This window comes from Phalacrocorax carbo, chromosome 4, assembly GCF_963921805.1.
Source record: "Phalacrocorax carbo chromosome 4, bPhaCar2.1, whole genome shotgun sequence".
Lineage (NCBI taxonomy): Eukaryota > Metazoa > Chordata > Aves > Suliformes > Phalacrocoracidae > Phalacrocorax > Phalacrocorax carbo.
This window is the reverse complement of record NC_087516.1, coordinates 40080190-40100252: the sequence shown is the minus strand read 5'-3', so window position 1 is coordinate 40100252 and position 20063 is coordinate 40080190. Positions and strand designations below refer to the sequence as shown.

The 20063-nt window shown below is 37.5% G+C and overlaps 1 protein-coding gene across 4 annotated transcripts in view; it reads right to left on the bottom strand.

Annotated features, from left to right (window-relative positions):
* The window catches only part of ASB5 (ankyrin repeat and SOCS box containing 5), a 28686-nt gene extending 9138 nt beyond the window's left edge, over positions 1-19548 (bottom strand). Inside the window, exons 1-2 of one of the 4 annotated variants that reach the window (XM_064449677.1) lie at positions 19353-19548; positions 11482-11529 (exon numbers count right to left, since the gene is read on the bottom strand). In XM_064449677.1, the coding sequence (XP_064305747.1) occupies positions 11482-11529; positions 19353-19548 (244 nt within the window). Of the gene's footprint in view, positions 1-1588; positions 1657-7017; positions 7249-11481; positions 11530-19352 lie in introns of those variants that run through there. The other 3 variants (XM_064449679.1, XM_009506486.2, XM_009506487.2) reach the window with 3 other exon arrangements.
* Between the last annotated feature and the right edge of the window lie 515 nt (positions 19549-20063).

Genomic DNA, 20063 nt, shown 5'->3' with positions numbered 1-20063 from the left:
TTTGTAAAGCTGATCTTAAAAATGCATGGAGATTTCTATTACGTCAGAGTATCCAGTACCTGTGAACCTCTTCGTACTTTTTCATCTGTGGAACAGATGGACCACAGGCAAGATCTAGCTTCCAGTACTATTTCACAATTATTTGCACTAAGCTCTGATCATCTGTGCGTGCATGTGTATATACGTGCATACATGTCATTCCCTATACTTTTTACTTTAGGTTCACTAAATGTAATATTTTGCAATTCTTCTTGCTAGTCAGAATAACAGCTTCAAAAAAAAAAAACCCCAAACACCCATATACAAAGTGATTGGGATTTTAAGGGGTATTATACTACAAAAACTGAGCTCAGAAATCTTAAGGTGACCAGATTTTGGCAAAACATCAGTATTTTCTGTCACCCCAATAATCTCAGATATATTTATCCGATTGTGGTTGGATGTGTGCAGTCACTATGAGAATTCTGACCAATGTTTTCCTTCTTCAAATGAATTAGATCCATTAAGTTCTCCCGCTGGTGGCTGCAAAGAATCCATCAAAAATAATTAAACACTGTATTTATAGGCTGCTTTTGAAATTTTGTCCCCATCTCTACAGATGAGAACTTCTCTCTTGACAGTTTATCCTACTCCTAAATTATCAGAGGAAAAGAAAGACACAACAATTATATAGAAAAACATCTAAGATTGTAACTGTCATGAAGTTTTTACGTCCATTAAATACACTCACACTTCGGACATTTTTGTAGCCATGTATAACTCCAAACAGAACAAAGATTCAGGTAGCATCTGAAAGCAATGTTTTTTCTTCCTTTCTTTCTTTCACCTCCTTCTCCTTTGGATTGCTTAGAAGAATGTCTCTTAATGTCATTATTCCAGTGACATTAGAGAATCAAATGAGGCCAAATCTCACTGTGAGCTCTGTTTTGCACCTAGACCCACCTTATATCGCTGTCTTCATGTTCAGACATCCAGCATCTAGCTGTTTCTGCTAAATCTATTAAATGCAAAATGCTTGCATCACCCCTACTAGAAATAAAATCTATAAGCAAAAGGCTGCAGAAATATTTTGTGCAACCCAAGTCTGGAAAAAAACCTTTTGCATTTCAACTGATTTATCGATAAACATAGTAATTCATCATTAAATACCACAGGGACAAGAATATGTCCAGAATAAATATCTATCATAAATAAACATCAAAGATGTCTTAAAATAAATTCTTTGTCTAGATTACTGTCCTCTGCTAATCTACAAACTTGCTATATCTCTTACTTTGAAAGCATTAACAAGAATATAAACAAGGGCATTTTTTCATTCATTGTTGCCTGTAACAGCAGTATTAGCAAGCACAGCCTATTCCAAAACTGTTAATGCATTAATTCCCTACCAATGTGGTCTCTGACAGATGCTGAATACAAAGTATCTCTAACTATATTTAGAAGCCACATTAGTTCCAAGTTCTCTGGTGTATAGTTTACCAGGAAGGGCAGCCTACATTGCTTTGTAAACACTAACATGAAAGAATAAATATATCCACTGTATTAACAGGCGAAGTTAAAAAAAAAATTACAAAGTATCATACAATACCTAAATCTCCATCTCCCCATGGCACTTCCAGCCAATTGCAATTATAAATCCTACTCATTTCTTTCAATCTGGAAAATAAAAAAAATAAAATAAAAAAAAAAGGAAAAAATCTGTTCTTGCTAGTTGGGCCTGCTCTTAATATGCTCCAGCTATGTTTGGAAGGAGATCAGTAGCTCACTGTAATATGAACTTTCACCCTTCAGTAAACACAGCTTTGAAGATATGAGCATATACAAGTTGCCAGTTTCTTTTCTTGTGCTAAAGGACTGTGGCCTTTTTGGTTCATTTTTCACATTTCTTTTTTTAACATAACTTTTCAAAGTGCCGGTACTTGTGCACTTGCCTTCCCAGACAGATTAACGGCATTTCAACACAAGAGAAACTCACAGTAAAATCAGGAGAACCTTGAGCTGAATAAGAACAGCAGGAGAAACTCCTCCTTTTTTAACCTCATGCAACGAGACATATACTTCTGTATCCTCAAAAATCAGGATTAGTACATAGATTTGTAGGGGAAGCACTGCCAAATGTTCATATTTTACTACTTACTCATAATATACATAGAAAAGGAATAACCAAAGATATTCTGCGTATGTTTCAAATGTTATTTGATCCATATGCTGAGCTGTGTTTTTCTTTTAGCAGTTCACTATTGCCTCAATTATCTTCTAAACAATTCTTTGGTTGTTAAATTTGCATTTTGATAACTATTCTCATCAGCGAAAATTCCAAAAAATGGGGTTGTGCAATTCTCTCTTTGATCCACTTCTAAGTCATTAATGTTATTTCTTCATGTTTTCCTACAGACTTCAATCCTTTACATCTACCTGCAGTTACCCACAAGTCATTCTGCAGTTATGATTATAGTAGTAAAATACTAAGTAAAAACATTTTCATAGAAATCATTAATTCTGGTCATCCCATCCTTTTGTTTTTATATCAAAAAATTTGTGTAGTCTTAAAAAAACAAACAAACAAACAAAGCCTAACAGTGTAAGAAGTATATTAAAATTTAGATTTTCAAAACAATGAAAAATCTCACTGACATTTATGCCACAGCTCAGCACTTTAGAAAAATACTGCTTGGTCCCAGTCCTCAAGAAGAAGCAGCAGTATCATCAGAGAAGAGCTGAAAATAGAAGCCTGCCACAGTTCATTACTGGGAGATAAGAAACACAGACTGTATGGAAAGTGTTGTAGCTAATATTTATTTCCACAAAACTAACAAAAGCTACATATTAAGCTCATCACTGTTACCTTTTATTCCTTAAGATGTATTCTGTTTCAGTTTGTGGCAACTGAAGCAACAGGCAGGATCAATAAGTGTAACAGGAAAACTCTGTAACATTATAGTCCAAAGATCAACGGACTCACTTCACTCTGGTTGTTAAAACTGCCTGATATTTTGTATATGTGATTAAGCTCTAACAGATTTTTACTGTGGCACTATAAAATTACTCATTTGTCTAAAGCCCTTGCAGGGTAAAGAAGTGTGTCAACTACTTAGTTGATATTTGATGTTAAAAAACATTGAAAAGAATCTTAAGTCAAGGATTTAAAAGTTAAGAAATGCATCTGTGGAGCTTAACTACTATGATTAGATATGATAAGCAAAACAGAAGCCACTTATTTTTAACCAATGCAATTCCAACAATCAACACTGAAGAACTCCAGAACAATCAGAATTTAGGCTAGAGATTATTAAAATATGTCTGAGAGAGAAGATGTCGTTCAAGTGGCATTTGAATATTTCATTCCAATAATCTTTGTTTTCATTTGTCTAAAAATTATATAACAATATGTAAATATATACACATACATATATAAACATACACATACAAAAAAATGAAACCTTGATTGGTTCAAACCAATATTCTTTCCAGTGTTTATCATCACGTAGACTTTCAAAATTTGGGGATTTCATTCCAAATGGAAATGCCAGTGATTGCCTACTCTTGAAAACCGTAGAAAAGAAACTTGTTTTCCCAGAGCTCTGTTTATGATGCACCCACATTACATGCCCACACATTAGTTTTGCCACTTGAGTGTTGTATTCAATGAATGAGTTAGTGTTCCATATTTTGTATCTCCATATCTAGTAGGATCTCTCACATGCTATCCAAACTATAAACTGTCTATAACCCTGTTAATTTTATACAGCCTTTGTATTCTCCCGATAACAAAAGAATACTTCAAAACCCCTGCTGAATCTATTTTCATATCATCATCCATTCACGCTATTTTATAACTAAGGAAATAAAAGACAGAGTTTTAATGCTTAAATTGTAAAACCAATCTAATAGCTTATTTTTTCCAGACTAGTTAAGCATTAGAGTGTCCACTGAAAGCATAGCTTAATTATGGTTATTAGAGCTTTGAGCTTCTGAAATTTCAGCCTTAGATAATAATAACTATGATCAGTCAAGAAACTTTTAGGTTAGATGGTTGGTCTTAAAACACACAGGTGCCACAGCAAAGACAAGAATAGAATTTGCTTTTAGGGACATTAAGACATTAACCCTTTTTCCTACCATCCACTACATGCCTTCTAACCTTTGCAACATACAGGAAAACATTGGGTGTACTTTTTCTGAGTATAAACCTAAAGCATTCTCAGAACATCATCCATCTTGCACACCAAAGGAAGGAGGGGCTTTGTGGAAAAGTACAGCGTGTGACTGTGTTGCCAAATACTGGGTTATAAAGCATTAGAGGGTCAAATCAGCATGGCACAGGCAACATTACCTTGAACAATTCCTAAATTCTGAGTGCTTTGGCATTGCAATTTAACATACTTTTCACCCAGTAACATGAGCCACTGAACAGTGTTAAAAAATCCTAAAAAACAACAGCAATACCCAAACATAGCTCGCTTGGTTCCCAACTGAAGCAACCCTATGCTACGTGAAGGCAATGGTAACGACGATGGCAGCGGCAGCAGCAGTTGTTGCTGCTGGCTCTGCGCCAGGACTTGCACACGCAGGAAGAAGTGTGTCAGGCCCCTTCTCCTGTCACATGAAAGCACAGCAACAACTCCCCCATCCATTGCTCATGCACAGTTTGTTTTTTCCATCATCTTGAAGGATCAACAACTGGCTGGCTATTTTTCTAGCTGAAAGTAGCTGGCAAACTCCGTGGCCCATACCTAGAGCACCAAGGCATAAAATCACATCAACCTCTAAATTCGGTAATCTGTTAGACCCACTTCAGATTTGATCTGAGTATGTGGAGCAGCTGGTAGTACTATTAGGCTGTTGTTATTTCCTTGGACAAGTCAATAAAACAAAGTAAGGGTTTTTCAGTGGCCTTCCAAACTAGAAGGTGACAGAAAAGGCATAGGGCCTTTCTGAGCTGAGTTCAGACTCTGGAGGACTTCTGCCTGACATAATTTTATTCCTCAAATGCAGTCTCAGCCCTAATCCAGACTGCAAGCAATTTTCCCCAAGCTGTGCTCAGAATTCTCAGTGTTTTCCCAACCTGCCAGAGGGTAAATGCAGCACATGGCCGAATCCCTAGCCCTAAAAGCAGTACCCAGCTGGGCAGTGAAGGTGGGCCTAGTGTGCTGATTTTTGCCACATTGAGGAGATTTTAGTAAAATAGTCTGGTTGTGGACCCTCAAGCCAGTAGTCTGAAGACCTCTTCCTGGCCTGACTCAATCCTTTCGCCCTTCTACCAAACCTTATCATGACATATTCCGCCCACCGCATCACTTTTAGTCCATTTTCTGCATATTTAAATAAATACTGCATTGCAATATGACTTCCTCTTCCTTTGCTCTCCAAGGGTGCCTGAAGAACAAAGTCAGGTTTGGGTACCTCCATGGATGGGAACAGAGAGGCAAGAAAAGAGCGTCCTTCAGATTTGATATTAGATACACCTGTTATTCAAGGGAACTGCTCCAACCAGAAGCCTCAACTGCAACAGAAGTCTCATCTTCAAGATGTCCATCAAAAAATATATACGCCAGTTAGGCAATCACAGAGGCTGTAAGTAGCTGGCCTGTGTTAAGATGGATTCTTCAGAAAATTTTACTTTCCATATTTCACTGTGATTTTGAAAATTTCAAAACTTGACTAACTGTGGCTATTTCTTTATAAGAATGGCTAAAGAGCCTAACCCTGAACCATATCAAGGAGTGGCTAGTGCTAACAGTGATAAACTTCTGTGAAATTTCTTTTCAGTCTGAGGGAGGATGTCCTAGTCCTTTGGGAACTACTGACCCAAGTAGCTGAAGTGTTCATAAATAAAAGTTACCCTAAAGCAGGAAATCTTAGCCCAAACAGTGAACAATATGAGGGTAAAAGATACACTGTGCATTAAAATTGATGAAAAAATATAACCTTACAGTACCATTGCATTCAAACAGTTACTTGGGAAGCTACGGTAACTGTTGCTTACAATCTTGAATATTGCTTAATTCTAAAGCTGGCAATACTGGAAATTAGCAAAGGTATTTTAAGAGTAACTCTGATTCCTGTAACATATAGCTACGTTTTACATGGTAAATTCATAATTAGTTTTATGTGCAGTATACCAAATCTCTCTTTTCCTGTCTCCTCCTTTCCTTGACTGTTTTAACACCTCCAGTTTCTAATTTGATATCATATTATCAAGAATTTCAAGTTTGATTTCCTTAATTTCCTTTTTGTTTCACTCTAAGCCTTATTATATCAATACATGAATACCATAATATAATTGGAATTATGATCACTCTTTTAAAAAATTCCTATTAGACTCTTGCAATTACTTAAAGCTCCCTTTTACACAGTTGTGTTATGACAAAAACAGGAAATCATGGCATAGAAAATAACTGTCCTAAACACTTATTTTATAACAGAGTTTGTTCCTCATTGCTGAGAACGTCAGCGTCCAGCAACTTAAATACCTCCTAAGTACTTCTCTACGCAAACCCTTAAATTTTTCTCTTTGTCTTTAGTACCTTAGTACACGACAATAATTCTGTCACTGTAGTTCCTCCATTTCCTCCTATTTCAGGTACCTAAAACCTTTTTACATATAAAGTTATAGGTAAAGTTTACTCCTCCCCCTCCTTTCATTCCCCGGTTCCCTGTTGTAAACAATTAGCCTTCAGTATCCAGTTACCTTGTGACAGGACAGCAAAAGTCAGGGTAAGTCAAGCCTTAAACACTTGCATAAAACAAATAGGGCAGATAAACAAGAAAAGGTATTTTAGATCAGCTGATAAGAGTGCAGAAAGAACGAAAATAGCTTCAACACCCTTGTTTTAACCCATGCAGGACAATAAAGTGCCACTAACATAAGCATGCATTTATATTACAGCTAGGAAAAAAAAAAAAAACAACAACCAAACCCCAAACAAAAAAACCCAGTTTAAAGCTAGAACATCATAAACTGGGTCAGCTCAGCATATTTCAGTACACAGTTTCTGAAATGGCTGCTATACTAACCTTGGCTGGTCAGAATACCCCAGCTAGCTTTTCGTTTCGCAGGACACTCCCCTATACTTTCTAGACGTCTTTTGGGGAGATTCTGGCTCCTCTGAACAGCCGCTTTTGTTGTCATTATTTGTTTCTCGAGGAAAGCCTGTCTGTCATTGGTGCAGGTACTCTGGTCTGACGAACCCCCACAGATGGATTCCTACTACCTTTTTTCCTCCTTTCACTTTTCCACAAAGGATCTCGCTGTACTTAATGTAGAATGGCTACAACACTGAAATCCATTCAGGAACATTTACTAGCTTGGACTAGTGAGTACATAAGTGGGGGAAGGGAAGGGCTGCTCTAGCATTTTCTATTTTTAAAACAGAGAAAGAATCAGCTTAGCTACAGCATGAGTCTTAACTATTTACATGATTTAAAAGGAAAGAAGGTGTTAATTTTTTAATCATTTAACCACAAAAAAGAAAGCAATTCTTAAAGCGTATGTATTCAATGCTTTGTTTCTTGAATAACAAGCAACCTAAAACAGAAGAACTAACACTGTTTTATCAGAATGGCAATTCTTTTAATAATAGAAACAATAATTACTACTCCAACAGGGTTTACTCACACGTAACTTGCAATTAAGAGTGATTTTGGAATTCAGAATAATCCACAAAACTATGATGCACTTCTGTTTTCTTGTGGTTTGTTTGTTTTTAAATAGGGGACAAGGTACCCTGCAGATGTCAACTAGAAACTACATCCTGAATAAATAAAGGCATGGTTTGACTATCAAAAAAAAAAAAAAAATTCACTACTTGTTTTGACAGTCTGAGTCTGATCCCATTGTGAAAGTAAGGCTGTAGTCGTGTCAGAAGAACAGCAAGTCAGTATTTTTTTTTTTAACATAGTAACAAAACCAAGGGCAACCAACCAGTAGTAGAATTTTTTTGTTTGTTACTCTGTATCATGCTGATACTGCACAACAGAAATCTGCAGGGAGACGCAATCCGTGATAAAATTCCAGCACGGATAAAGAGGACAGTGATTTCTCTGTACTAATAACATGTTAAGAAGCTGCCTTTACCTTCCTGACACTTCCTTCTAGTACTCCCTCACGATCCTCTTCTACTGATATAAAAACTAGCCATCTGTAGACTTTTTAAAAGGAAATTAACATTACTGGGTTTCATTAATACTACTCCTTTCAGGTACCTGACAAAAATTAACCCCTAAGATGCTGAAATAACACACAGGTATTTAATGACATTTTCTATATCCCTCTTGTTTTTCTTTATGTGAAAATCAGAGGCAAAATTAGGCAGTGTAAGGGGAAGAAGCAGCAGCAGCTGAAAATTTCACCTTGAAATTACAACACATGAGAAGTGCCCAACTGGAACGGCGCTGCACTCTTTAGAGAAGCAGGTGGGCCTCTGCTGTTCCTGCAAGAGAGAAGAAAACTGCACTCTCCCAGAATGCTATGCTGCTTTCAGAAAGTTGTTTTCCTCAGGTTTTATCTAGGTGAATAAACCAAAATATCTCACAGACTGAAATAAACACTTCTACACACCCAACAGTCAGACTCTGAAAGTCTTGAACAGAGCTTTTGCAAAAAGGCTTATTATAAAAGGGCACATTATAAATATATCACTTTAATACTGAAATTACTTGTTAAATTGTAGTGTTTTCTTCAAGTAGATAAATACTGGAAGAGGAATTAACAGGAAAGCTTACTAAGGACATATATCCATGCATCCGTGTCAGGAAGATACCAGCATTATTTTCCCGGTGAGAAATAACTCATGACAATTTTTGTTCTTGCCATGGCTCTGAGGGTCATCTCAGTTTTACACTTCCTTTCCATTTGGAATGGAATCCCAGGACTTTCAGGAGAGGTGGTGAGGATCAGGATCAAGCAAAGCATCTGGCACTGCACGGCAGGGATTGACAGAGGGCTGGGAAGATGAGATCTACATGTTTTTGTAGGAGTTTTGTGGGTGAGGTTGTCAGCTGAGAATGAAGCTGGACCCTTCTAGAGGAGTGGTCCAAACCTGGAAGTGGTTCATAAAACTTGCTTTCCACAAATATTCCAGCCCCCCTGGTTATTATTCCCTTTTACTAGCATCTCAGAGGTGTGACTTGCAGGATCAAGGAAACCAGCAGATATACAGACAGCTGCCTTGGGTTCAAAGAGGAGGACGCCCAAGAGAGTCAGCAGCACCTGCTCACTCTTGTCCAGAGAACCGCACAGGAAGCAATGAGCTACCAATGGAGTTAAGACTACCCCCAAAATCTGCCACCTTCAAGGCAAGGATACTAGGAAAAGTATCTCTATTCCACAGACACTTGCCACACATTATTATTAAGTTACTTTGAATACTTTGGAGGACATCAGAATGCAGTGCATAAAAATACACACTTTTTCCATGCTCTTTTACGCTTTAAAGAAGGCAAAGCTTATCCCCTTCAGGACTCTAGAAGCAATTTTGCACTACATTCTGCTAGGCACAACTATTCATCCTCCGGGCAAAAGCCATTAAAAAGTCCTATTCAAGCAGTACATGAAAAAGTGAAAGCTAGACCAGCATCAGAAATCGACTGGAAATGCATTAAAAATATAATTGAGATGCTGATATCAAGAGGCGGTGAACATACAGGTAAAACTGTTGAGTAAGACTGAAGAACTTGCTATTTCACTTCCAGCTCTGACAGGGAATTGCTATGGGATCTTCCTCATGTCAGCCATCCGTGCGCTGGGTTACATTAGCCACGAAATAAAAATCAGTATATTTCGACTTCATTAGGTAATAAACTAGGTACTCAAATTAACATTTGAAACTACCTAGGCTTGGTCCTCAGATTCTGCTCCTCAGATTTTTCTTTATAGAAGACACTCAAACGCTTTAAAAATCCACCATAAAACCTGTAATAGAAATCTAAGTAGATATCCAAGTATGTAGAAAACATAGCAGGCCAATACTTTCCCTGCCTTGGTAGACAAGCAGTTAGGACAGGATTCACGTTCTAATTATTCACGGAAACAATGCAGCTACCTGCAAAAAAGCAGTCGAGGAAGGGGCAGAAACTAAGGTCTCAGAGTAAGGAAACTGGAGGATTTTACTGATGAGTGTGGAATTCTGACTTTATTTACCAGGCAAGCTTTAAATAAACCACTATGTTGCATTTCACTAATATTTAGTTCTATTCAACTTTTACAACCCAGGGGAAGAACTGTTAAAGGAAACTTTAAAGTGGTTTTCTTCACAATCTTTTTTTATGCAATTTTTTTAAAAAAAGAAATGTCAGTACAGTTCCAACATTTCTGTGTTAGTAAATAGCCCTTAGTTTCAAGGGTCAGAAGTTCTTAACAGGTGGGAATAAAAATGGGAATAAATTTTTGTTCCTTCCTTTCAATGGGGAATTCATTCAATTTTGAAGTCTGTTCTTAAGGCAATGAAGACGCAATTGTGGTAACACACAAAGAAAATGTTAATAAAAATGACAAAAAATCCCCACACACTTTTCAACACATGATGCAGCCCTATACAAAACTGTCCAAACTCCAATAACACCACTTTATCTTAGGAAAAACTGGACAAAATTGCACTATTTTCAGACGTCAGAGATCAGCATTTTGTACGCAACCCTCCCCAAGTTAGCCAACTGATGAGTCATCTCGCTTCCCAAACTGTTCTGTACTCTCAGATACACTCTATTTTTATGAGCAATATTATTATGGGGTCACAGTGACTGCACGGAACTTGCCACACTAAATTCTGGAACAGGACTAGAAACTGCCTTTTGCTGCTGCTGTGATGCACAGGCTACAACCATGAAGCTGAAATAACAGATAGGCTCCTCATCTCCGTGCCAGTACCCCAAGAGCTGCCTGTCATTTGACATTGCCAGAAACAAACCAGCAGAGATCTTGAACGTTCCTCCCTGCAGGAGAAGCCGAGGCAAAGCAAGTTTTAGAAATAATTACAAAAACGTGGTTACTAACAAAAATGTACTATCCTAAAAGGCCACAGTGGCCACAGTTATATCCTGCAGTGCCAACTCAATGCCAAGGAAGTTAAATGCTCCATGACAGTACAGAGATAAAGCTCTAAAAACAGGACAGGGAAAGGAATGGAACAACCTTTTTTCTTAAAAGCAGACGCTTGCATCGAGCCATACTTCGTGGCTGATACAGTGATATTTTAAGTCATTAGCAGTCAACCAGAGGTTTAGGCATTACCCAGGTGCCATCAACCAGTCCTCTGCCCTCCACGTCTTGACAAATGCCAGTAGATATGCAGATGATACTTAAAATGTCATTAATTACTTAAGCACAAAATGACATTTCTATCTGCCACTACTAGCACCGAAAAAGCCTATTACACACTCCTGCTCTTTATACAGCACCATCTCTGTCTCTTAGCTGGAAATCCAAATTATTATTGTTATTATTAAGGTAGTGACAGCATGGACGGCTAGTAGTTTTCCTACCTTTTCCCTTGAGATTTTCACAGGTGTTAAGCCTTGTATCCTTGGATGCTGGGAATCAGAATAGAAGGTTTAGAAAAGATTTGAGAATTTGATACCCTAACGGTTCTGTCTCAGCCACCACACTAGTCAAATATGGAGCAATGATACATTTACTACAATTTTTGGCTTGTGGATTTGCAATGTGTACCTGCCAGACCTCTACATGCAGACAGGCAGTGGCAACAGAATATTTTCTAATATGTGGGCTAAAGAAAAACAAATCACAGCATTCATGCTGATGAATCTAGCCAAATCAGCTACCAAGCAGGCCTGGGCTTCAAATACTGACAAAGACAGACACAAGGCACGAGACCAGTAGTCGGCATCGGAGTGGTACAGAGCACCACAGAGTGAATCTTCAGCCAATTAGTGTGAGAACAGCCATAAAGGGAAATCATACCTATTGTGAGAAAGACTCTAGACATAGCAGAGTAACATCCACTGGTGCAACAGATGCAGCATGCCATAACGGATTTATGACCAACCAGCCAGCATTGCTGCAGCCACGAATAGAGCTCAGTACTTAGGCACGTAATGCATTCCCCCAGAGCCATCATCATCTAACCCTGGCAGAAGTTCACTTGCTGCTTGCCTGCATTGCGAAAGTTTGAGAACATCCCCTACGAGGGGGGTGTGAATAGCAGAACACTGGCCATAACGAGTCCATGGCTGCGGGAAGGAACATCACCTTCAGGGAGCTATGCTATTTTGGTCTTTCCCTGTTGCCTTATGCCCCACCACTGCAAAGACCACCAGTGCAGATGGTACGTTTGAGCTTGCCCCAGTGCAGTACTGGAGTTCCTAAGAGCTTTTCTTTAACAACACTTGTCTTTAAGGTCTTGCAGGCAGATTGCTCCAGGATTCTCTTTCAGCCTTATTGCTATGCACCTTTAAAAATCCAGGTTTTAAGCTACATCAGAGTTCACAATGTTTCATTTTGTACTTGTTTGTAGTTCAAAAGTTTATTATTAATTTAATCCAGAAAATAAAGAAATCAGTTGAAGGGGATTTCCATGTGAGTTAACTTAAGATTGTGCATGTCAAGCAAGCCAATAGGAGCTAGGTTGGTGACAAGTTAAGGTCCATCTTCAGAAAAGACACATTTCAAGGAGGCACACATAAATGATACTGACCATAAAATACAGCTTGTGATGATGCTCTCCTCAAGGAGGTCCTGACATTCAAATACAGATATGAGTAAAAAAAAAAAAACCACAAGGGAATCCACATGATAGGGTATCTCACTTCCTTTCAGGGAAGCAAGTATGCAAGCACGCTCCAACAGATATATTCACTAGAACTTTCTGTAGCCTCAGAGATTTTCTTTAAGGCGAGGGAAGAGTCAATGCTTGCCAACAGACATGCTCGGGTTTTGTTGCTGCAAATAGGTCAGGGCTCTGGCCATGCCAGTCTAGTTGCATCATATAACTCTCACCAAAATCCCTTTAAGGTAGATTATGTTGTTCAGAGGAGAATGGTTCTGGTATCTTGCTGATATGTGGTGTCATTTGCTTCATTCTAAGCAAGTGTATTCTTGAGGTTTATTTTGAAGTATGACTCTTCTTTGGCAGCTATTTGTCATGCTAGGCAAAGTTATTTAGCATATAAGAGAAAGCAATGAGCTCCATCAAAAAAAACCCTCCCTCCTGAACTTTCAGAAAAGAACATTCACGCTATCCTAAGCATTTTTACACCATTAGCTTACGTGCTGCATATGAAAACAAATGCTAAATGTGGTGCCTTACACCAAGTGGTATGGTGAATAGGTATGCCATACAATATTCCTGTCATTACTAAATGAATCTCTATTGTATCCAGGAAGCTAGCAGAGGTCTTATATGGCTTTTATTAATAGAACTGTGATCTCTGTGGAATGCAAGTTGAGAAAATGCTTCGTGCCTATCTACCCTACCTAACAACTGTTGTTGAGTGACATTATCAATTGCAACTTGTTAGAATAAAATAATAGGAAAACTTTGCTCTAATAATTCACTACAATTCAAAACAGAATCAAGCCCTCCAAACAGTGGATCTCTAACAGTGAAACATAGTATTTTTTCCTATTTACGAGTTCTGTTTAATGGACCCATTCCTTGGGTCCCCCCAAGAGGCTTTCAGTGTACAAGAAAAAGGAAACGGAAGGCTTCATACTATTTACAAAGTCTTATAATCCTGAAAGGAGATGGGGACCCCCATCTTCAACTGCTGCAACTCCATGGATGGCTTAATTCAGGGTAACTAGGAATAACTAGTGTTCTGAGCATTCCTACCATGCCTGGCCAAGGCAGATACAGCAAAGATGGGTGGCTTAGAACTTGCTATGTTCGTTCAAGTGTAGGCTTTTCTTTTTAAACTTAGAAGAAATCAGGGCATATACACCTCTCCAATTCTGCAAAAACAGTAAAATACATTTTGAGAAGCTATACTCCAATACTACAAATACAAACTCTGCTTTCAAATAACTCTCAAGTATTACTTTAAAATAATAGTTATGCATACAGTGGTAGGCTATGAAAATTTTTGCAAAGAGTGTTGACATAATTAAAAAATAGGATATTAAAGAGGAAGCACGTTATGTTGTCAGAACTACTTAGCTTGTGCAATCAGACCCCCAGTATCTGTATAAGTACACGACTCGTTGTATGTAATTTATGCTATATTAACTTCTGCAAAATGTTTCTTTCATACGGAAGTTCTCTATACCACCTCCTGTTTGCAGCTAAAAGCGTTTTGACACTTACCGAGTATCAGGTTTGATTTTGATAAAATAGACTCTTTTTGCCTTATAAAAAGTTTATGGATGGGAAATAGACCTCTTTCTATAGAGTTATCTGTATTATCAAAGTATGGAATCTTCCATACAAACCAAGCTCTTATCAGCATTTGTCAGTAGAGTTTATATGTTACAGACCCAAAACACCTGACAATGAATTAACTCTTAAGATTTGATACACACACTTCAAAAACACTGCATACCACAGCGCTAATACCTCATCCTAAAGCAACTGAACTATAAAACTCAGCTGAAGCTCCAACTCAGTGCTCGTACATACAGAGCACTTTCCTGGTATGACCAGCTAGTCAGTATAGTAGCAAGAACCTAAAGGTTGCTTTTTGATCCTCCGGTTTGTATCCAGCAACAGCTGTACAAAAGGCTGAGTTATTAACTCTTTATAGGTCTGGATATACAGTAAGAGAAGAAATCTTACTGTGCAGATCACCATCACTGCAGATAGCCTGCTAAGGAGCTAATTATATCCAAAGTTAATTTGCAATTAAGTTCATTTTTGTAGGTCAGTTTGTAGGGCACAGAATTTTAAACTTAATAAACATATGTACCATGACTTTTTCCATAAAGAAAGAAATGCATGAAAAGTTGACTTCTGCAAATTTTCTAGAGAAATTAATAAATCCATGTTCACTTCAATACAATAAAAATAGCGAAGCTGGGCACCATAACCAATTTACAACACAGATATAGTCTCTGATTGCAAAGCATTTCGCTCTAAACAGCTAATCAGTCCCGTTCAGTTCAATGGGGCATGTGTATATGAGTGTTTACATAATCGGTGCCAAAGTTAAAAATAATCCAGTTATGGGACCTTTATAATAGAATGGATCCCTTTTTCATTTAATTCTTTTATGGTAGCAATACCACTGACTTCCCTGAAAAAAGAATTCAATTCTGATAGTTTATTAAGACATGCGTCTTTAATTAACTTTAAACAAATGTAAAAGACTGCAGAGTTCTGTCCAACATTTGATGCTATTAAGTTTTTTAATATCGTGGATGATAGAATACTATATCTTTATAAGATCAATAGATGACACTAAACTACAGGTGCTGCATCTGCTCAAAGGGAAACAATTCAAAACAGACTTGAACAAAATGGAGAAACTGTCTAATATCAAGAACATGATGTTAGCTGAAGGCCAACACTAAGTATTACACTTAGAGAGGAAAAAGCAAATGCATAGTACAATGAGCCTGTTTTAACATGGGGTTTATAGTAGGCTACAGTAGAATACAGTTACTCTTAACACTTTACTGGTGGAGGGGGTGGGGTGGTGGATAAAAAAGGAAATAAAAGCAGCATAATTCCGGGAGGTATTACATAGGGTATCACATATATGGTGCATGACATAACTGTTCCACTTTTATACAACTAATAGTTCCACTGGTTGCACTAATAAAGCCTCAGCTGGAGCACTATGTTTAACATGGGCAATTAGACATCGATAAAGATGTCTATGAACGGGCACAAGTCCAAAGGAGAGCAGCTACAGTAATTCCAAGTCTAGAAAATGAGGCTTAAGGAGGACAAATGAAGTTAATTACTTTTTTCTTTATTCCAGAAAAGACAAAAACAGTAGAGGTAGGAAGATGCATGATAACGGTCTTTAAATTAATTACATTTCATACATGGAAAAAAAACCTGATAAATATCTTAATCATATTTTATGTATTTACTTTGCAGAAATACAGATTTAGGTATGTCTTGGGGGAGTGGGACATATTCCAGTCATTAGAATAGCAATAATTGTAATTGGTTGCACAAGGACACTGCAGAAATCACTATTACTAAGCATTTTAAAAACAGGTTAGACAAACATTTACCAGACAATCTGTGTATATTTAATCCTAGAGCATCCAAATCACCTCTCAAGGTGCCTTTCAGCTGTACACAAAAAAAAATTTTACTCAGACTTCATCTCCATAAACAAAGTAATGTGACTTACAATTAGTAGGGATTTGATATGCACTTTTCTGGTCTTAGCTGATGGTGAACATGGATCTAGTTCTTAATTTCAATGCCACATGCACAGTATAAGAATTACTAATGAATTATTGGGATGCTATCCCTATCCAGCTGTTCACATATATATGAGATCAAAAGGACAGATTTAACAGAGTAGATTGGTAACTATCCATACCAAAGAGAAAATATTCCTGAAATATTAAGGAACAGAATATGATCTGTTTCACTACTATACCTAGCAACAAGACCACAGTAGGCAGATGACACAGGTAAAACTGTCTCCTTGTATTCGACAAAGAACAAGCCACAAAACAAAGTCAGCCATGAAATGGGTGATCCCTGGGCCTCAAATCCCATACTGACCTATATACCTTCAGTCTGATAAAAGGAACTCCACCAAGTACTACTGCTTAGTACCTCAAACGTCCTCAATTATACAGGCTTTGTAAAAGAAAGGCTTATTTTAACTCAAGAGTTCAATTCAGTAAATACGAAATAATGCCTGTGCCTAGCAGCACGTTACTTCCAAAGGCTCTTTTCTTCAAAATTATAGCACTCTATCCTAGCCGAGCCATTATAATAGCAAAAAGTAATTTTGTAGTATTACAAGCAGACTGAAAATACCAGCACTAATAGAATTTTAAGAGTACATAATCAGGTTAAAACTGGAAAATGAAAACTAACATTTCCTCTAATTAGAATTACCTCTTGAAACATTATAAACTTCAATTAGACAATAATAGGCCATTTTTCTGTTTTGGTTTTTTTTCTGCTGAGGCTTCTTTATTGCTTAATAAAAAACACAGAACAGGATCGCTAATTAGGAGGATACTCAGTATTTAATTTTATCATTTAATGTTACAAGCTGTAGTTTCATATTACTTATTGTACATCTTCCAGATGTTACTTCGAACAGGATATTTTGTTACATGGTATTTTATAAACTTTGCTGAGGTATCTCTGTACTGTATTTCACAAACATAAACAAACTAAATCCCACAACATGGTGTTAGCAGAGACAGTATCATGCCCCTTTCTACAAACACAGAGCAAAGGTATAGAACAGATGAGATAAAACAGTAATTTTGAGGAGCCATATTTGCATCCCAAAGAGCAAGGACTGGTCCTGTTAATCTCGAGAAATTACTGAATTCACAGAGTAGGTAACATTAGCAGAACACATACTTAGGACTGTTGCAAGTCCAGACCCAAACACTGCAGGTTGGGCAGTGAAAAATTAAGACACACTGGTGTCGAGTTGTAAAAAGTACAGTTTAAGCACAAAATAGTTGCATCAGCTATTTTTTTTTTAATAAACCAAGCAGACAAGCAGGAACTCTACCATATATTTGAGCCTTTAAATCAATATAAGCCTCTGCTACCCGAGCAAAACAGTAGCCTATAAGAGTGATAGATTTTAATCTTTTGCATGTGCCAGCTACTAGAATGCTGAATATACATTTATTTAGATGTAATAGTCCAGACATTTGATGAATGACCAAACTAAAGTCTCCTGGATTCAGCAACTTTACTTTCCAACCTGATGCATGTTATTCCCCTCCCTCTAGTTTTTCCCAGTCTTTTTCCTTCCTTACTCAGATTCTATGTCAGTCTTCCCAGAATGAGCTGCCTTAGTGCTAGCCAGCAGTTTTTCACCAAAAAAATTTTCTTGATTTCAAGTGAGGGCTACCACATTCACTGCGAGTATTTCTGCCAGTGGGATAGACAGTCAGTCCTTACCATCCTACTGTACTGAATACACATACACACTCCCCACGTATACATATCTGTACACATACTCGCACACACACGCACGCGCGTAATAGTTCAAATTATGTGATTAACATATTCAGATGTAAAAACCCTGAGTTTCAGAACTTTCTCTCTACATTGTGCTGCGAACACATAATATAAATCCATCTCAAGTAAATCTTCTGCAAAGCAAGCTAATTCCTGCTTTGCCTCCCTCTGGTTTGCAAATTTAAACACATACACACAAAGTGTTTAACTTCTGTCCCAGCACTGACTACTGAGAAGACCTTTACGTTTGAAACTGTTTCTGGATCTTTTCTACAGCTTCCCCCTTTGTATTTAACTTGGGTTATTTCTTCTTGTTCACGGTACCTAAGGATGAGTGGTGAAGGCAATAAGAGGCAAGACAAGTCTTTTTTGTTCCATCGCCTGACTCAAACTTGATGTCATCCCAGAATATGAGGAACAACAATCAAAGACAAGTGAGGCAGCAGGGATCCCAAGCTGAGCAAAACCATGGTTCAGTTGTGCCCTAGGATACCACAATCAAGAACAGAGAGTTTTCTGCATCTGTGACCCAGAAAAAGAATTGAATGAAAATGGTACTGGTTCACCACAGATGAGCTTGGGGGAAACACTAGTGCCCAGCTCTGCCAAAGTTCTGCTTCAGCAAACAGAAAAAGGAATTTTCACGAGAGCTTTCAGCCCAATACAATTTGATGGGTTTCCACACAGATGCCCAAAAGCTCACCCAGACAAACTGTAAGCTTCCTGATATGTGCCAAGACACTAACTAATTCAAAGTACAGAAGGACTATATCTTCTCAAATTATTATAAGAAAATTTTAACTTAAACAAGAAATAATTCTCAGAAATATTTGGACTAGTTTCACTGAGGTGTTGCAAAATAATCACATGCCGAGCATGGAAAATTTCAACCACAAATGGGTAAGCCGGGGAGCCTTAGAAGCAATTTGGAAAATTGTCTTAGATTGAGAAGTATTTGGTAATCTTAAATATAGCCATCTTAAGTATAGGCCTCTCCCCTAACAGAACATCAGCTGTAATACTTCAGTTTTATTCTGAATTTAATAATCTAAAACAAAAACAAAAAACCCCAAGCTTAAGTAATCTAACAACACTCCTTCAGATAATTTTTATTACAAAAACACATCAAGAACTACAGGAAAAAACACTCACACATATCATTTGACAAACTGAATATAAATGAGGCTAGCAGATAAATAATTAACCAGAAAAAAACCCTAGCAACAACAAAACCCACAAACAGTAGTGATAAGATAGTAAGTGCAAATATACCTTGTCCTTGAGGAACTCCATAAAATTCAGCAGCTATCCGTGCTGCTTCTTTACGGTTTCCTTTCACAATGTAGAAATGACTAAGTATAGCGAGGCTGATCTTCACAAAAAGTTTAAAACAAAAAAGGGAAAGTATAGTAAAGTAGACATTGGATAGCTGCTGGGCAAAAGGGCGACTCTCTTCTATGACAGTCATTGCTGCAGCAAAATCTCTCTCAGTGTTTGGGTAGGGCTCTCAAATGTGTTGATAAGATCATATGGCTCCAGCCGCGCACTCTTGGGAACAACTGGTCCCGAGGAAAGAAAATATCAGCTGGTCATGATGCTTGCTGCTCAAAATATGACGATTATTTATACTGTACATAGTATTGAGTTCACTACCGCTCCTGGTAGCCTGGTGATATTCAAGTGGGACGGAATAAAACAAACACAGGTTCCAGGATCCTGGATTGGACTTGTTCCACTTAAAAGGTCTGTTTCATTCCAAATTCTGCATTTCCAATTCATTTATTTACCCTATTAATAAATGCTTAAAAATGCACTGTCAAAAGTATTATTAAGATGCACAATTTCATGTACTAAAACAGGTAATTCAGATAATCAGTTTTTGCTAAAATTCTCCTTAAGTACAATTGCTCTTCTGTGCTACTTCATTTTACATTAGACTACTATTTTTTTCTTAAAAAACTAGAATCTCATCAGTGAATACTT